Source organism: Lynx canadensis, chromosome B1 (genome assembly GCF_007474595.2).
Source record: "Lynx canadensis isolate LIC74 chromosome B1, mLynCan4.pri.v2, whole genome shotgun sequence".
In the NCBI taxonomy this organism is placed as follows: Eukaryota; Metazoa; Chordata; class Mammalia; order Carnivora; family Felidae; genus Lynx; species Lynx canadensis.
Genome location: NC_044306.2, coordinates 74,123,407 through 74,141,499, shown reverse-complemented (window position 1 = coordinate 74,141,499; position 18,093 = coordinate 74,123,407). Strand labels below are relative to the sequence as shown.

General features: G+C 42.2%; 1 protein-coding gene across 2 annotated transcripts in view; it reads left to right on the top strand.

Moving 5' to 3' along the window:
- TMEM131L (transmembrane 131 like) overlaps positions 1-18,093 on the top strand; it is a 170,627-nt gene that overhangs the window by 66,838 nt on the left and 85,696 nt on the right. For both annotated transcript variants that reach the window (XM_030312888.1, XM_030312887.1), the window contains exon 4: positions 13,516-13,584. In XM_030312888.1, the coding sequence (XP_030168748.1) occupies positions 13,516-13,584 (69 nt within the window). The remainder of the gene's footprint in view (positions 1-13,515; positions 13,585-18,093) is intronic.

Sequence of the window (18,093 nt, the reverse complement as noted above, 5' to 3'; positions counted from 1 at the left end):
TGGGCAAACACTCGGGTGGGTACTTTGCAAGCTCTTTGCATACAGATTTCATTTACTCCTCACAGAGGACCTGTGGTGTTACCTTAATTTTACAGTAGTAGAGACTGAGAATCTGGTCACAAGAACAGTATGTAGTCTCTTGACTCGTCTTTCTCTTGTGGGTTGGTTTCTGATTGGGATCCGGTAACCCGTAGGCCCTGGGAATGAAGCAAACTCCTTTCACTGCTAAAACCTTCTTTGGACTCTTCTGCCAAGACGGAGTAGGAAACAGGATACCGTCTTCCCCGTTCTTCCTTTTCTGGTTTTGCTGGAGCTCTGCATTGTGTCACCCTGTTGAAGGGCCTTGAGTAGAGCAGGAAGGTGGTTGCTTTCCTTTGTAGGGTTCCTGTCATCCCCCCCAGGGGAAGGAGGCAGTGCAGGTCAGTAAGTAAGTGTGTTTCGAGCAGGCTTTGAAAACCTGAATAATTTTAATTCCTTGCCTTCACCGCAATGTAAGTGGTGTTGTGCTCCTATTGGCAAGGCCCCTTCTTGGACTTATTCCTAGGAGGTCAGGAACCCCTGTGTGTCCCTTCCAGCACCTCTTATTTTTCTGGTGTGGTCACATTGGCATGGAATACCTTCCTACCCTGGGTTCGCTGACGTGTCTCACAGAGGTCCTCGCAGGTCCCTGCGTGGAATTGTCCCTTTGTGTGTGGTTAGGAGGCAGAACCATAGGTTCTAAACTAGAAGGTAGTTTCTGTGTGCTCGGTCCTAAAAGCGGTTCATCTACAAGCATTTCTCAGTTTACACTAGCTTGTGAACAAAGCTACCAAAGGCTACTACCACAGTCAGTGGCTTTTCTCAGTGAGAGGCAGCCAGGAGCCATCCTTTCTTAGAATTTTCTTTGTTTTGCCGGCACGGTTGGGTTACATTTATTGCTTAACCATGTAGCCTCCTGATTTTGGGGGAGGCTCTGGTTCTGGACCAAAAGGAAGGCTGATGCCCCTGGAACCCGTGTCCCCCAGGGCCAGCAGAGGCTGGAAGGATGGGGAGGTTACACGGCATTCGTTCTGTTGAGCAGTGGCCCCAGCAGCTTGGGTGTTAGAAAAGGGTGAGAAGTTGAGGTGCCTGAGTGGCTCAGTTGGTTAAGTGTCCGACTTCGGCTCGGGTTCCGATCTCGTGGTTCGTGAGTTCGAGCCCTGCGTCTGGCTCTGTGCTGACAACTCAGAGCCTGGAGCCTGCTTTGGATTCTCTGTCTTCCTCTCTCTCTGCCCCTCCCACTCATGCTCTCTCTCTCTCTCAAAAATAAACATTAAAAAATGTTAAAAAAAAAAAAAGGGTGAGAAGCTGTTTCAGTTAGAATTAAGTTTTCAGGTAACAGTTACAATGGTTACAATATCACTGGTTTAAAACAAGATCACGTGTTCCCTTTCCTGTGAGAGTCTGGACATACGCAGCCCCTGCCTCCAGAAAGTCTTTAGGGAGCCCTGCTCCCCGCAGATCACCACATTGCCTTCCCTGAGGTACTGGGTCTGGTATTCAGGATGCAAGTTGGACTTTTGTGTTCATGGCAGCAGATGGGAGGAAGGAGGGCCAGAGGGTTCCTGGAAGCTGCTGCAAGGTGCTTACCTCCTGTTTGCCACTTGGTCCCATAGCCACCCCCAGCTGCAAGGGAGCCCTGGAAGTGTGCCTGGCAAAAAATTCTATGAAAGAGGGAGAGAAGGGATGTTAAGAGCAGGAGAACAATCCCTGTCACACAGGGATTTCCCTGGGAAAGAAACCATGAAACCTTTACCATTATTTCTCAAGGGAAGATGGTTTTTGACATAACACATTTTAAAGTTACCACCCCCAAGCTCCCTATCCTTAGGGGGAAAAAAAAATAACTTGGCCCCTCTGATTTATATTAAGGAGTAATTGTCTTTCTGGGAACATTCTAGTCTAGTTTCTCTGTTGTCAGTATGACTTGGGTTTCACATGAGAAAAATCAGCTTTTAAGCCATTGTGAGTGTGGGATTATATCTTACAAGAAGTGAGCTTGGCAGTAGGAAGTTATGCTCTGTGGGCAAGTGTGTGGTGTATGCTAGTGTGTTTAGTGGACAGCTGGACAGTCCACTTAAAAGAGCTGCTTCTACATGAAAGAAATATTCAGAGGGAGTGTTTTTCTTTTTTTTTCCCTTTCCTTTTCTTTAATTTCCTCTTTCTTTCTTTCTTTCTTTCTTTCTTTCTTTCTTTCTTTCTTTCCTTCTTTCTTTTTTTTTTCTTTCTTCTTTCTTTCTTTCTTTCTTTCTTTCTTTCTTTCTTTCTTTCTTTCTTTCTAAGAAGACTTGACCTTGTTGAACAATGACACGTGGCCCAGGTATTCTGAGAAACAGGAAAGCCTGGACACACAAGTTACTATTGTGCAAAACTGACAATTGCCGCGCCCTTCCCAGTAGCTGACGCTGCAGGCCCTTCACTCGCTCTGGCCAAGAAAGCTGCGAGGCTGACTGTTCAAGGAACAGTGTAGACATTTTTCATTAGATTTTTCCAACAGTATTGCTAAGTCTTTGTAATTGCCTGAAGATTATTTTGATATATTGTTGACATCGAAATTTAAAAAAAAAAAACAAAAAACAAAAAACTCAGGGGCGCCTGGGTGGCTCAGTCAGTTGAGTGTCTGACTTCGGCTCAGGTCATGATCTCACGGTTCATGAGTTTGAGCCCCGCTTTGGACTCTGTGCTCACAGCCTGGATCCTGCTTGGGATTCTGTGTCTCCCTCTCTCTCTCTGTCCCTGCCCTGCTCTGTCTCTCTCTCTCTGTCTCAAAAATAAATAAACGTTAAAAAATAAATAAATAAATAACAAAATCAGTTCATAGTGTTTGAATTAAAATGTTGTCCTTGGATTTGAAGTTACATAGGGTTATTCTTTCATTTAGAGTTTCAACCAAGAAACTCCAAGAAGTTACCTTATATATGTCGGTTTTTACTTTACGTGCCTTTCTGTAGTCTGTGTGTCGTCATTTGCGTTTCTCCCCTTGTCTGGAATCCCTCCTCCACTTTTACCTGAAGGTGGCATATCCAGCCTTACAAGCCCTACTCCATGCCACCTCATCCAGAACACTTTTCCTAACCTGCTTCACACGGTTTTTTTCCCTCTTACGGACTCTGCTCCACCTTGTACTATATGCAGCACTGTAGGCACATGAAAGTTAGGCAGCCTCTTATTCATCTTTGGAGGCCTGGGTCACACTGCCTTGGCTGTTGTAATATCTTAATGCAGGGAGACGGAAGAAGTTAATGGTCAGAGATACAGCATTGCTGCTTTTATAATGTGAATAAGTGTAGCTGTCCAGTTGCTTAAAAGGTTATAGATGAACTTTAAATAATAGCTAGTTCATGTCCAGAGAACTAATATCTGAAGTTGTGTGGACACTTTGAGAGCTCAGAGTTGGTTTTCTAAAAATAGCCACAGTATTGAATGTACTTGCATTGTCTCCCTGTGATTGAGAAGGAAAAGTCCTTCATCCCTAGTCTGCCTGGCAGTTCCCTTTAGTGTTCGTGTGAATTTCTTCTTGGCTTCCACTTCTGATGTGTAGCATCTGGCCAACTCTATTACTACTTGGAGATATCTACTACTGAATTACTTTTTCGTCCTAACTTGTCCTAGAGCTGAAAGGTAGTACAAAATACATTTTGTGTTCTGTAGACTGAAAAATCACATTTAATTATCTTAACATGTAGTAGAATCTAGGAAAATACGTTAAATCTTTATTTTTTTAAATGTTTATTATTTATTTTGAGAGAGAGGAGGGGCGGGGGGAGAGAGAGAGAGAGAGAGAGAGAGAGAGAGAGAGAGAGTGAGAGAGAGAATATGAATGAGAATCCTGAGTAGGCTCCTCACTGTCAGCACAGAGCCCAATGCAGGGCTCAAACCCACGAACTTTGAGACTGTGACCTGAGCGGAGATCAAGAATTGGAAGCTTAACCGATTGAGCCACCAGGCACCCCAATATGTTGAATCTTTAAAACACAGATGAGAAGTCATATATTGCATAAAGGCATAAGGTGGAACAGGAGTTAGGAAATGTGGACTTAATTACCAGCCTTTTTCTTTTTATTTATGTATTTATTTGTCCTTTTCTTTTACAAGTTTTTGCAAATTCAACCACTTAACTAAAGGAGTTCTTGATGGCATATGGACTGTGGTATGATTAAATATGTGAATATAATAATATATTTTAAAATTCTTTGAAATGCAAACGTAATGCTCTTTTTGGGTTCCCAGACCCAGTGCCAGTGTGTATGGGGGTTCCCACGTACAACACCAAGCAACTCTAGGACACCAGTAAGGTGTCCAAAAATTCAGCTCACTTCTAACACTACCTACTTAGAGATTGCACAGGTTAAAGGGTCAGCCCTAGAAGACCGCCCTCCCCACTGGATCCCCATGTCAGACACCAGTCTGTGCTCTGACAGCCACAGGTGGGTATTTCCAGTGACCTTCTCCTTAGGTTTGATTAATTTGCTAGGGCAGTTATCAGAACTCAAGGAAACACTTATGTTCACCAGTTTATTGAATGATATGGTACAGGATAAGAATGCAGAGCCAGATGAAGAGATACATAAGGCAGAGTCTGGGGAAAGGGCACTGAACTTCCATGCCTATTCCAGACGCGCCACTATTTCTGCATCTCTACATATTTACCAACCTGGAAGCCCTAGGAACCCAGTCCTTTGGGTTTTTGTGGAGGCTTCATTACACAGTAAGGGTAGACTAAGTCATTGGCCATTGGCTGAATCAACCTCCAGCCCCGCCTTTCTCCCCTCCCTGAGGAGTTTGGGGGGGGGGGTGGCCGAAATTTCCAAGTCTCTAATCACAAGGTTGGTTCCCCTGCAACCAGCACACCCACTGTGGTTGGGTTCCACAGTCCATTAACATGACAAAAGACACCTTTGTCCCCCTTAACACTTGGGAAATGCCAACGGTTTTGGGACCTGTCAGCCAGGAACTGTGGTCAAAGACCAAATATATATGAGGAATAAATACTGACAAATCAGAATATCGCAAATGCCTTTTGAATATAAGGTCCTGTTAGTGTCACTATAAGGAGGGGACAGATTTGAGTGGTGTCAATGTGCCAGGTCCCAGCAGAGTCCTCAGCATCCATTGCATGTGGAGTTAAGAAAAGTACAGGAGTCAGAATCTCAACAAGTCTCCTGGTTGGGCAGGTAGGCCACCACTCACCAAGAAGAGAATACAGTAGACCCTGTATCCTCTGAGGATAAATTCTAAGAGCCCCAGTGGACGCCTGAAACTGTGGGTAGCACTGAAGCTCTGTGTATACAGTTGACCCTCAAACAACATGGGGCTAGGGGCACTTACTCCGTGTGCAGAAAGTCCACATATAACTTTTGACTCCCCAGAAATTGAACTACAAAGAGCCTATTGTTGACCGGAAGCCTTACTGATAACGTAAACCATCTGTTAACACATGTTGTATGTTGTATGTGTTATATACTGTATTCTTACCGTAAAGTAAGCTAGGGGAAAAAATGTTAAGAAAATAATAAGCAAGAGAAAGTTCATTTACAGTACTGTACCATATTTATTGAAAAAAAGTCTGTGTGTAAGTGGGCCTGCACAGTTCAAACCTGTGTTGTTCAAAGGTCAACTGTGCTGTTCCCCCCCCCCATCATACATACCTCTGACAAAGTTTAATTTATAAACTAGGCACAAAGGCAGATTAACGACAACAATAATAAAATAGAACAATTGTAACTGTATACTATAATAAAAGTTGTATGAATGTGATCTCTCTCAGAATACCTTACTGTACTGCTCTCACCCTTCTTGTGATGATGTGAGATGATAAAATACCTACCCTAATGAGATGAAATGAAGTGACGTAGCATGAGGCTAGTAGTGACCTTCTGACTGTGTATCAGAAGAAGGATTATCTGCTTCTGGACCGTGGTCAATGGTGGGTAACTGAGACTACAGAAAACGAAACTGTGGATAAGGGACTACTGTGCAGTGCTGTGATCCAATAGGGAGTCTGAGCAAGACGTTGAACTCCACCATGGATTCCACTTGGATGTGCCTGTGGGCCATCTGTGGGATGGTGTCTGGTACATTTGGAAACCCAAGTCAGGAGCTCAGCAGAGGGGTCCAGGCCACAGATACACAGTCTTGAGAAATGAATCAGTCAGACCACAGAAACCAGCTCTGGCTGATTTAAGCAGGAAAAAAAAAAAAAGGAATTTATTGAAAAGATGTTGGGCAGCTCTCAGAATCTCTAGGAAGACTTAAGAACCAGGCTGAGAAAAACAAAGAATGGAAGAGGGGACATAGCAGATAGAACCACAGCTAGAACTGTGCCATGGAAGCAGATGTCGAGGACACTGCTGTCCCTGACACTTAACCATGCTGCCTGGCTGCCGTGGTTACCCCCAGAACAATTCTCCATTTTCTTTCCTTCCCTTCCTTGTGGCATCATCTCCTGATGCCCTGCCCGCTTCAGGGAGGTGAAACTGGCCAAGTCTGGGTCATATGCCAGCATTCTAGCTACAGGCAGGTCTAGAAGTATTAGTAATTGGCCCTTTCGGAATCCAGGAGAGGTGACAGTGGGAAGTCTGTGGTTGAAGTAAGGAAACATGGATGCTGGAGAAAGAAGTGACAGATGTCCCTAGAGGAAGTGTCACCCTGTTGGTGATAGCTAAAACTAGGGGGTAGGTGTGCCTGGCCAAAGTGAGACTTTAGGGAGGGCTGAGGAGACAGTAATGTGGGGGAGAAGGGCCTGACAGGGAGGTGAGAAGCAACAGCACGGAGGGCGGAGGAAAACTGGGCAAGATTTCCTAGAAACCAAGGAGGGGCACTTCAGGATAGTAGCCAGTGGGGAGATTGAGTAGCCTCAGCACTTGCCTTCCCAGCTTGTTCTCACTGATGACCTCAGCAAGAGCATTTGCGGTAGAGTGAGGGAGCAGGACCCCAGAGACGTGGACGGGAGGTGGTGTAGCCAGGGGCTCATTCCCGTTCAGCCACCAGCAGTGGAGTGTGCTTTAGCTGGTTGTGGAAACCCTCAAAGTGTCTGTTTCTTTGGGTGTGGACGTGGGATACTAATAGTAGCCACACAGGGTTCCTTGGATTACACAGGATAGCAGAGTGCTGGGCACAGCATCTGGTACACACATCTGGTAAGTGTTCAGTAAGTCGTTGCTACTTTGACCCACAGCTGAAGGGAAGGAGGGGACTTGAATCAGGTCGGAGTGACCGGAGTATGAGTATCTCCTATATGTAAGTGGAGGAGAAAGAGCAGGAGGGGATGCTGAGAATCCTGGAGAGGGCAGGATGGGCGAGGGCCTGAAACCAGCCCAGGTTCCATCCAGAAAGGGGCTTTCGGGCATTAATCTTTGAGAGAAGGAACACCTCATCCCTGGGTGGTATGAGCTGGGAGAATGTCTTTGCAACTCGAGGGACGGATTGGTGTGTAGGACTTTTGTCCTGGCCTTGGGAAGGCCTGGCCATCAACATGTAGGGCTGGTTTAAAGCGCCAAATATCCCCTTATCAGTGAGGGTGCCTTTGACCACTGCTAGGATTGCTCCAAGGACTTTTCTCTTCGGCCAAATGATACCCCCCACCCCCCCCACTCGTTGGGGGATTCATTAGGGAAAAATACTGGTTTCTGCCTCCATCCTTAAGTGACTATCTATCAGTAGTTACTTTGCCAGGAAGAATGACAGTTTTAACTTCAGTAGATGTGCTTATGTCTATCATATCTGCCACGGTAAACTCTTAGAAATATTTTTTAAGTTAAAAGGAAGAGCCAAAAGCAACTTGTGGTACTAAGATTATGATGTAGAATTTCATAACCCATGTAGTTATAGAACTTACTTCATAAATCACATGGTTCGGGCCATTTCACCAAAGGCCTGCGGCTGGGTTCCCTTGGATCACTGGAGTGGTTAGGGCAGTGTCCATGCTAACTGTGCAGGCCTTGCTCTGGAGTGGCCAGTCTAACTGTGGGCAGGCTTCAGGAAGGGCTGCCTAGGCTGGGGCTTCTTGTATCTGCGTAGGGCTCGATCCTAGTTTTGCCGTATGACGGAAAGTACTAAATCCCACCCCCCCCCCCCCCCCCCCCCCGGTGCCTGGGGATAGCAGCTGAGTCCTGAATATACCTGTTGTGTGTGTGTGTGTGTGTGTGTGTGTGTGTGTGTGTGTGTGTGTGTGTGTGTTTTCTCAGAGTCCAAGGGGATTAACAGTGCACAAATCTCTACCTTTGTGGACTCTGTGGGTCTTTTACAGCAGTCCCAGCACTGAGCTCTGGTGCGCACTCACATTCTCCTGACTCTAAGGAGAACAGCCCAGTAAGTAGCTCATTAGCGTAACATGTCTTTCCTTGAATACTTCAGAGTCTAGGCTATGGTATTATTTTGCTATGGTCTCCTTTGTTACCTTCCTTGAGGCAGAAGAGGGTCTGTGGACTGTGTGGGAAGCCAGTCCTCTTGTCCTTGTACTCATCCAGTGGCTAAAGCCTGGTCATGGCCATGCTCTGGAGGTATTAGAAGAGTTTGCATGTAAAAGACAGCCAGCTGGAGATGTTGGGGCTTTGAGAGGCAAATGCAAATCAGTGCATTTAGGAATGTGGAAAACCAGACAGTTCCATCTTCTCTGTAGGTGGCCACCATTGTTTCTCAAATCCTTGCTGGAACGTGAAGTTATTTTTTACCTGTTCAGAAAGGACTATACCAGCCTGTGCAGGCCCTGTTCTGGAACTTTGCAGTGTCCTCCAGAGATTGGTTAAACCTTTAGGCTCCTTTAGGGGTAAGACCCAGCGCAGAGCCACGGTGCATGAGTCTTGTTTTCATGGCGTGTTGTGGTGAGCGTCTGGCTCGTGCACCATCCCAATGTCCTTGTCCTCCAGTAAGACTATATTGCTGGCTGCCCTCCTGTCTGCTCCCTTCTGTCCTCACTGTTCAGGCTCACCTCCCTTGCCATATGCTTCACCAGTCAGAGACTCCGCCCCAACTTCCTAGTGTGTCTTCCTTGCCTGAATGGTGTTTTCCAGATGCGGCCTGTGCTTTCCTTAGCCTTTGTGTCTTCCCTGCTGCTGTTCATTTTGCAAGTGGCCTCCCTTCAGTTTCCATCTGTGGTAACTGTTCCTTGAGGCCCCTGCCCCCTCCCACCCCCCACCCTAAGCCTTTCCTGACTTTTTCAGAGCTTTCTGTCCCTCACTTTGAACTTTCTTGATCTATGAGTTTTGTTTGTTGGCATCTGAGCCTTGTCTGGCTTCCTGGATTGTAACCTTGAGGGGAGGGTCTTCCTAGAGCTGGTCACCTGCCCCGGCGCAGCTAGTCCTTACTGAATTGCCATGAGCCGTTGAGGCCTGGTCCACAGTCCTTGGGTCCTGTTGCTCCTTCCAGGGAGCTGGAGCATTGTGTTTGGAATGAAGTATTTGGTTAGATAACATTTCTGAATGGCTTGAACAGTTGGTTATAGTTAATTCATTCCCTACTGAAGTCACTGGACTGAAATTTTTTAATGGGTGTGTCTGATATCAGCAAATAGATATAATTTTCCTAGGAAGAAGGAGTCGGGGCATCTGAATGCCCTTCTAAGGATCCCGGAGCCATGCAGTCTGGTCCAGCTCCTTCAGTTTGTCGAAGAGAAAACAGAAGCCTGATGTCACATGGGAGCTCATATCATATCTGGGACCTGAACCAAGCTCTTCTAATTTCCAGAGAAATTTTCTTTTCTCTTATACCAGCCACTTTAAAAAAAAAAAACAAAAAAAAACTGTTTCTTTGTTTTATATACAAAGAAAAAAGTTAGCTGAAGTTTCCAAAAAAGAGAAGATGATAAAAGAAAAAAAGTCAGGTAATCTTAGGTGAAGATATTCTTTCCAAATAATGTGTAGATTCCTCATCCACATGTCCTGCTGCTGAGGAAAGATTCAGCTCTTTGCGGCCGGGGTGGGGGGGGGTGTGTTTAGAAGGGCTAAGAGAGTGTGTGGGGTGGGGTCCATATAAACAAGAGCCTCCGCACCTCAGATTACTGTCACCTCTCATTCTCCTCCTATACCTCCCTCTTGTAATAGAAGAAAAATGGTTCCTCTTTTATCTTTCTCTTCTAATAAAGGGCTTTTCCTTATAATTACCTTCCTGGGGTGGGGGGGGGAGGGTACACATTAGAAATATGTGGCATAATTTTCTAATTTGTTTTTACAAGATGTCTGAGTTTATTTTATGCCAGACAAAGGGAATTCGTAAGAGGGAAAGAGGCCAGGTGAATTGTGATGTAAAAGAAGCATCAGCAGTATTAAGGGCACACATGCGAAAAGGTTAATGCTGACTTTGAATGAAAGGAGCAAAGGGAAGGAATTTTGTCTTTTATTGCTGTAGCTCTTAAGGCTTAAGTTACTTTGATGTCATGGATTTGGAAGTGAAAACCTTGGTGTCTTTAAACACAGTATAATTTCTTAGCTACCACTGATATTTGAGAATACGTGTTGGTAGTTGACTAATTTTTGGCAGTTTGCTGCTTTTCCCCCCTAAAGTTTTTTAAAAAACTTGTGCCTTATGGTTTTATTTATTTATTTATTTATTTATTTATTTATTTATTTATGAGGTGGAGGGGAGGGACAGAGAGGAAGAGAGAATCCCATGCAGGTGCCACACTCAGCCCGATGCAGGGCTTGATCCCACAACCCTGACATCAGGACCTGAGTTGAATTAAGAGTCTTGACGCTTAACTGACTGAGCCACCGAGGCCCCCTCCCCCTAAAGTCTTTAACAAATACTTGAGGACATGTGCATGTGTGTGAATACTCTCCAGGACAGTGTCTACATCTAAAATGGTTTTACCTACGAGTACTAACTTTTTAACCTTAGACAGTGATGTTAAATCCCCTTGTAACTTGCTCTCCTTTCCAAATTGTAAATCGAGTGAGCTGAAACTGACCAAAGAGAAAAATGAATCTGTTCTGTGACTTTTAGGAAGAAATATTGACATGGTTTTACTTCTCCATTATGAGATTGAAATAGAGTTTTCTTCGAAGTTAGAGACAGTCTGTCTGTTTCTAGTTTTATTGCTGTAGGTTGGACCTTTCATATCTGATTTTTGTTGGGTGTGTAAAACTTCCTGATTGTGGGATTTAAAAATCTCTGTTATGATATGAGATGGTGCAGGTTTATATTTCATCTGTTCTATTCAGAGATAATTACTGCTCCCCATTTGGGACTTTTAAATCCCCAGGTCAGCTCTGACTCAGGCTTAATTGGCTTCTCCATCTGTTCTCATTACTTTTCTTGTTAGATGACAGTCTTCCTCTTAGTAACATGATCTAATATTTATTGCACTTAACTATATGCCAGGCACGAAGCAAAGGCATTATTATCTCATTTTAACCTCAGGATAACTATATGGTAGATACTGTTGTGATCTTCATTTTAAGATAGTAAGGCTAAGACTTTTGAGAAGTTGAGTGATTGACCCATTCAGGACTGGAGAGTAGTGGCTTTGGGCCTGGCATCCCAAGTTTGTCTGCACGCTAAAGCTCAAACCCTCACTCAACCGCTAGAGTGCCTTGGTTCCTTGGGTAGGTCTGGTGAACTTGGATAGGCCCCGACTCCATACCAGCTTCATATTTCTGGCCTCGACAGATCTGCATGGGAATTCTGGCTCTGACTCTTAATAGCTGTGTGATCTCAAGTGAGCTACTTAAATCCTTAAAACCTTGTCTTCGTGCAGAAGTTGGGTGTGAAATCTGATGATAAATCCACTTTTGGTACTCAGGAAGAGACTATCATTAATTGTTTTACTTATTACTTATACAGTACCCTGACTTTTCTAAGATAATTTTTGGTATGTGAAGTTGCCTGTTTTCCTTTTCTTCTGGAATGCTGAAACCTGGCCAGCTCGATCTGGAGCGGGGTGGCTGTGGTACATGTGATGTTGGCACTTCTTTGCATCCATCACCTCCTGGGGCTCTTGAAAACATTTCTGGAGGCAACTGGGTGTGTTAGTGGCCTTTTTGTACATCGTCATGGAGTTAGTCCTGTCCTAGGAGGCCAGTAAACAACATACCTCTTATCTGTTCAAGCTCAACGCAAGTAGAAAGGTGGGAATTGGGCAGGTGGAGACTGAGATGTCACTTTGATTTAGATAGGGACAGAAAAGTGGAGGGAGGAAGGAAAGATTGCAGCCAGGATCCTTCCTATGACATGAGGATTTTGGAAGGGGTTTTCTGGTTTCTGTATTGTTTGCACCTTCAAGAAAAATGGGAGATGGGCTTGCTGAAGGTCACAAAGCTTCTTTTGGCCAGCAGCTCTGAAATTCAGATGTCCACTCCTGGACCAATCTTGGGACCATGTTTGGTGCAGTGCTAGTTGGTGGGAGGAGGCAGTGGAAAGATTGCATTTTATTTTATTTTATTTTTTTATTTTTTATTTAAAAAAAAATTTTTTTTTTCTCAACATTTATTTATTTTTGGGACAGAGAGAGACAGAGCATGAACGGGGGAGGGGCAGAGAGAGAGGGAGACACAGAATTGGAAACAGGCTCCAGGCTCCGAGCCATCAGCCCAGAGCCTGACGCGGGGCTCGAACTCCCGGACCGCGAGATCGTGACCTGGCTGAAGTCGGACGCTTAACCGACTGCGCCACCCAGGCGCCCCAAGATTGCATTTTAGAAAGCTTGCTGGAGTCTTTGAAAATAGCTACACTTGTTGCATTTAGGGGCTTCTCCAGTTCAATAGTTTTGGATTGCATGGCTTTTAAAATGTCACAAGCATTGATAGTTTTTTGGTGTATATAATATATCACACATAATACAAGTACATATACACATATTTTGTATTTTCTCTTTAAGTATGTTTATGTATATGTATATATATATTTTATGTTATTATGTTATACATATATTTTTATTTTACTCTGTTTTTTGGTATGTTAATTTGGTATGTGTCTTGATTCTAAAGAAAAATCATCATAACTGGTTAATAGCTGTTGAAGATGTGACCTGCCATGTGAGGTTTTATGTGATGATTGTTCTTAAAAATATGGACTTGGGGATGGTTTCGGCCTTCGGGGGCATCCCTGGCTCTGCTCCCATCCTTTCCCTGTTACAACTTTAGAGGCCAAATCTCCTTCCCTCTCCAACCCCTCATCCCCAGTCATCTTACATGTATGTCTTGATTTGGAGTTTATGAAAATAGTTGTATTATCTGAATTCATCCATAAATGAAACCTAAATTAAATGTATATTAAAAATTAACTGCTTCCTGCTTCCTCATTTTTGTCGAATGCTTATAGAATCTGTACTTGTGATATGTTATACTAACCATAATCTAAAAGTATCTTAAATTTTTGCAAGTATAGAATTGTATTAGACTTCTAATAATTCAATTTTTACATTTAAGATCTAGTTCAGACTCATCAATAGGGGAGTAAAATTATATCTTGTGAGAGCCCTTGGCCTAAGTGTATACTCTTAACTCAGCATTCAAGTTTCAAAATTGCAACAAAAAATAATCTGTCTTGTCTTTTCTTTTTTAGCTTCTCAGACAAACTATTTAGTGGAAAGGGCTTACATTTTCAGCCATCAGTTCTAGATTTTGGAATTCAGTAAGTATCTTTTCTTTGTAATTTTTAATAACTTGTATTATTTGCATTGCTTGCTTTCAGGATATTATATATATGTGTGTATGTATATATATGTATGTATATATATATATGTATGTATATATATATGTATATGTATATATATATGTATGTATATATATATATACTTAAAATATATTAATATATATAAAAGTTGAATACATTTTAAGTATATTAATAATATAAGGGATGTTGATTCTGGGGCTTGTTAAAAGGAATATTTTTGTGAAAAGGAGAGTATAAGATTGTTTTAGCTACTTCTTCAGTTATTAATAAATATACCTTAAAATATTTTATAGTGATTAGAATTTGATAAGAAGTCAGTATTAACTCCTGGTTTTTCTATAGCAAATCAGGTTATTGTATAATGAAAACACTAAATATTGATGGTTTCTGAGTTCTTTTTTTTCTTTTTTTTATTTGAAAGAGAGAGAGAGAGCATGCACAAGCGCATGCACAAGCATACAAGCATTGCACAAGCGCAAATGGGAAGGAGCAGAGAGAAAGAGGGAGAGAGAGAGAATGAGAAAGAGGGAGAGAGAGAGAGAATCCCAAACAGGCTCCATACTGTCATCACAGAGCCCGATGAGGGGCTCAAACTCACAAACCATGAGATCATGACCTGAGCTGAAGTTGGACGCTTAACCCACTGAGCCACCCAGGCGCCCCTAGATTCTTTTAATTAGATTCATCTGCTTATTTTTACTGCTTGTGATGCTGTGGGACTTACAATTGCATGTACAAACATTAGTTACCACAATTAAGACTTTGGAAAGACGTTAAGTGGAGAAGAGCACACATAAGCTGAGTGCATTGTGTTAAGAACCGTTAAGATGAAGGGAATGTGATCTGAGTGTTGGTTGTGGGGCTAATCTGGGAACTTGGAGAAATAAAGAACATGGTGACACTGTGCAGAAGGGACTTAAGGACTTGTTGGCTGTGACACTTAACAAGCGTTTGAAGTTTGAAACTTAAAATGTTAAACTCCCCAGCTGCAGAATATTGCAGAACTGAATAGATGCAATTTCACGTGAGTGGAGTTTCAGGTACGGAAGTAAAAGGGTGTTTTAGGTGTCAAAGCTCTGCTTATTTCAGCAGCCTGGAACATCAGTTCAGTTTTACGAAGAGCTTATTTGAGTTACAAGAGAAGTTATGTGAATGAAATAGGTGTGGTGATAGGAGAGCATCTGGGGTGAGTTAGTGGTGGTCTCCTGGTGTGCCCTCCTTTATTCATCTGGATTTCCTTCTTTCCCTTTCCTTCTGATCATCAAAAGATTAGCCCTAAGGTGAAGGAAGAATGAACTTTAAATATAAAAGTTTCTTGTTGAGCTTTTAAAGGAGATTCTGTAAAGGAAGAAGAGAGAAAAGTGTGAGGGGAGCTTGCTGACTTTACAAGATTCTAGGTGTCTGCTTTTTGGTGTTTGAGTTTTTTACACCTTTACTGTTAGGTAAAGAAACGTTCAAAGCTGAATTTATAATAAAACCTCATTGGTTGCAAATTCTGAGAGATCGCTTTTGTGAACAGTCTTTATCGTAAAAAGAAATTTTAGTGCAGGACCTACTTTTAAAAATATATATATTACAGATTGGTAGATGTAATAAGATGGATATAGTACAATAGTACAATATAAGTACAATTAGATCAGGATGACAACTCCAGTTCATAGTATGTTGGCTATCTATAATATGTTTACTCTTCGGTAAGATAAAAATCCTGTGATCAATGCACATGAATGTATAGATGTATTAGCAACATATGTTAATTAGCTATATGCATCAGTTTCTGGTCCCCATAACTGGAAGCAGGTTGAAAAACAAACGTTTAAAATCTTTATACATTAAAAAAAATTTTTTTTGAGTTTACTTTGAGAGAGAGCGAGCGGGGGAGGGGCAGAGAGAAAGGGGGAGAGAGAGAATCCCAAGCAGGTTCTGCTGTCAGCGCAGAGCCCGATGTGGGGCTCGAACTCACGAACTGCAAGATCATGACCTGAGCTGAAACCAAGAGTCAGATACTTAATCAAATGAGCCACCCAGGCATCCCCAAAAAGGTTACTACATTTTAGACTTGAATCATCTTTGGATGATACAGTTTTGTGTATGTAGTACTTTATAGTTCTCAAAGTACAATCATGTCTCTTGTCAGTTGAGTTTTATATCAATCCTAGAAGGATAGTGGACTAGTGGAGGTAGGTATAATCTGAGAGAGTGACACACACACATACAGAAAGGCGCGTGCGTGTGTGTCTGTGTGAGATTTTCAAATATCTCTATATTTGAGCATGGACTACAGATGCTTATGTATTTCTTGCTAAGAAGTAATGTATTTTGCCCAAGGGCATTTTGCTAGAAGTAACAGAATAAATCTTAGAATTGTCTTCGCATTTCTAAGTCAGCACATACCATGCTATTTTTTTTAATAAGCGAGATCTAGGATATGATTAAGGGAATAAATTATTTTTGCTGAAGTTTTAAAAAAGTCTCAATAACAAACTGCAGTCAATTAGAACACTTCTAAAATTAGTCAAGTTTTACCTTACTTTTAACAAATGGTCTAATTTATAGGCATTAGATTCAAACTTCAGCCCAAGTGTTCTCCTTCTGATTTCTTCACTGCCCTTGTTCAGCTTTTGCTATTGTTTATTTTGAAGTTGACCTTGGGCAAACCCCATCCCTTTTTCATAGCTTTGGTTTTCCTCTGGGATGCAGAACCAGGGGAGTGTTATCCAGCTGCCTTCTGGCAGCTGCCTTCTGCCTACAATCCACTTTGTAGGATTTGTTGTTAAGGGTTAATATCCCACTGGTCCTGAGATTAAAAGTACTAATCATTCCTAAAAGATTTTAATCATTCTTTTGTAGTATTAAATTAAAGAGTACCTTCCAGTTGTCACTAGTGAAGGAAATTCTTATCCTCATAACGCTTTTAAAAATAGAATTAAAAAACATAGAATAAAAATAGCCCAGTGGTAACCAGGTCTGGGTCAGGTCTGGTGAGGTTTCTGGGGGAACACAGTCACTGGGCTCCCTAGAGTTGCAGTTTTGCAGTACGATTTTTTTAATGTGTTTTCGTCTGGGAAACATTTGTATTTTTTTGAACTAAAAATCTTATATTCCAGTGATATGAATGGGAGATAAAGCTTTGAGGACAAGTATTAATAGCTTTGCTGATTGAATTGTATTATTTACCTAAAACCTAAAACCATGGAAGTCTTTATTTTTTTAATTTGATGGAAGGAAAAGACAAATGTGAGCCCCATCCTCCCCAAGCAGGACTCCCTGAGGTAACCTTTTGTGCTCATGGTAGTCTAAAATATTTTTAGTTGTATTAGCTACAAACACTAAAAAAATATCAAGGTTTTGATCACACTGATGTATATTTTATTTATCACTGGGTGTAAAGAACCCGTTTTTGAAAATAACACATTGGCTGTATTAAACCTTCAGTTAAGACTTGTGATTAAAAGTAGTGGGGGCGTTGGCGCTTGGCTTGGCTGACTCAGTCTGTAGAGCATGCGACTCTTGATCTTGGGGTCGTGAGTTCAAGCCCCATGTTGGGTGTAGAGATCACTTAAAAATAAAATCTTGAAAAAAAGTAGGAGGAAAGCTGGAAGAAGAATGTGAGAGATTTGATGGCGGTGGTATAATAGTTTGGAAATCCCACTGTTACACATAAGACAGACAGCACGCACTTAATTTTCCTTAAAACACACAATTCTTAGTATCAGAGAAGTCAGAATAAAATCAGAGAAATGCAAGCGTAAGGTAGATGAATTTTTGCTGAACTTAAAATATAGTTTTATTTCTAGGCCATACTTAGGAGAGCGATATATTTGGGTCTCTGCTACTGAGGGCATTAAAACTGGAGAAATGGCTTCAGTGAAACTTTCACTGGCTGTCTGTTTATGACAATGTGAGTTAAGTGGAGTGAATTTGGTATTGGGCAGTAGGAATCAGAGTAAATGATTCCAGGGAACATGGTAGGTAGGTTGGCCAGAGAGTGCTCTCTGTTCCCTTGCAGTTCCTTTGCTAGTCTTGTGGATAGAAAGCAGAGGAAAGAAAGAATTAACATGGGCGTCCTTCTCAGGGTGTTTGCTGGAAAGCAGACATTCTTACCTTAGTGCACAAGTGTTTTCGAGCCGTGTGTAAAACTTTTGTGTGTGCCCGTTTGTGGAGGGAGGAGCCAAAGCTTTCATCAGAGTTTTCTACAAGACTCATGATTTGAATGGATAAGAGCAAGTGCTAGAAAGTGCTGCTGAGTTTTCATTTTTCTCAGAAGAATGGTCTTTAGCAACAATTAAGTTTTCCTTTCATAAGGCTTGATAAAGTCCCTTTGTGAGTTGAAATCCATTCCCCTGGAAAGCCTCTTTAAACTTATTACTCAGAGAAGAAACCCTAAAAAAAAACTGGGTTTTTCTGAGTACAGTTTCTTACCTAAACCTATTTTCATTTGAGTCAGAGTGAGTACCTATTTCCTAC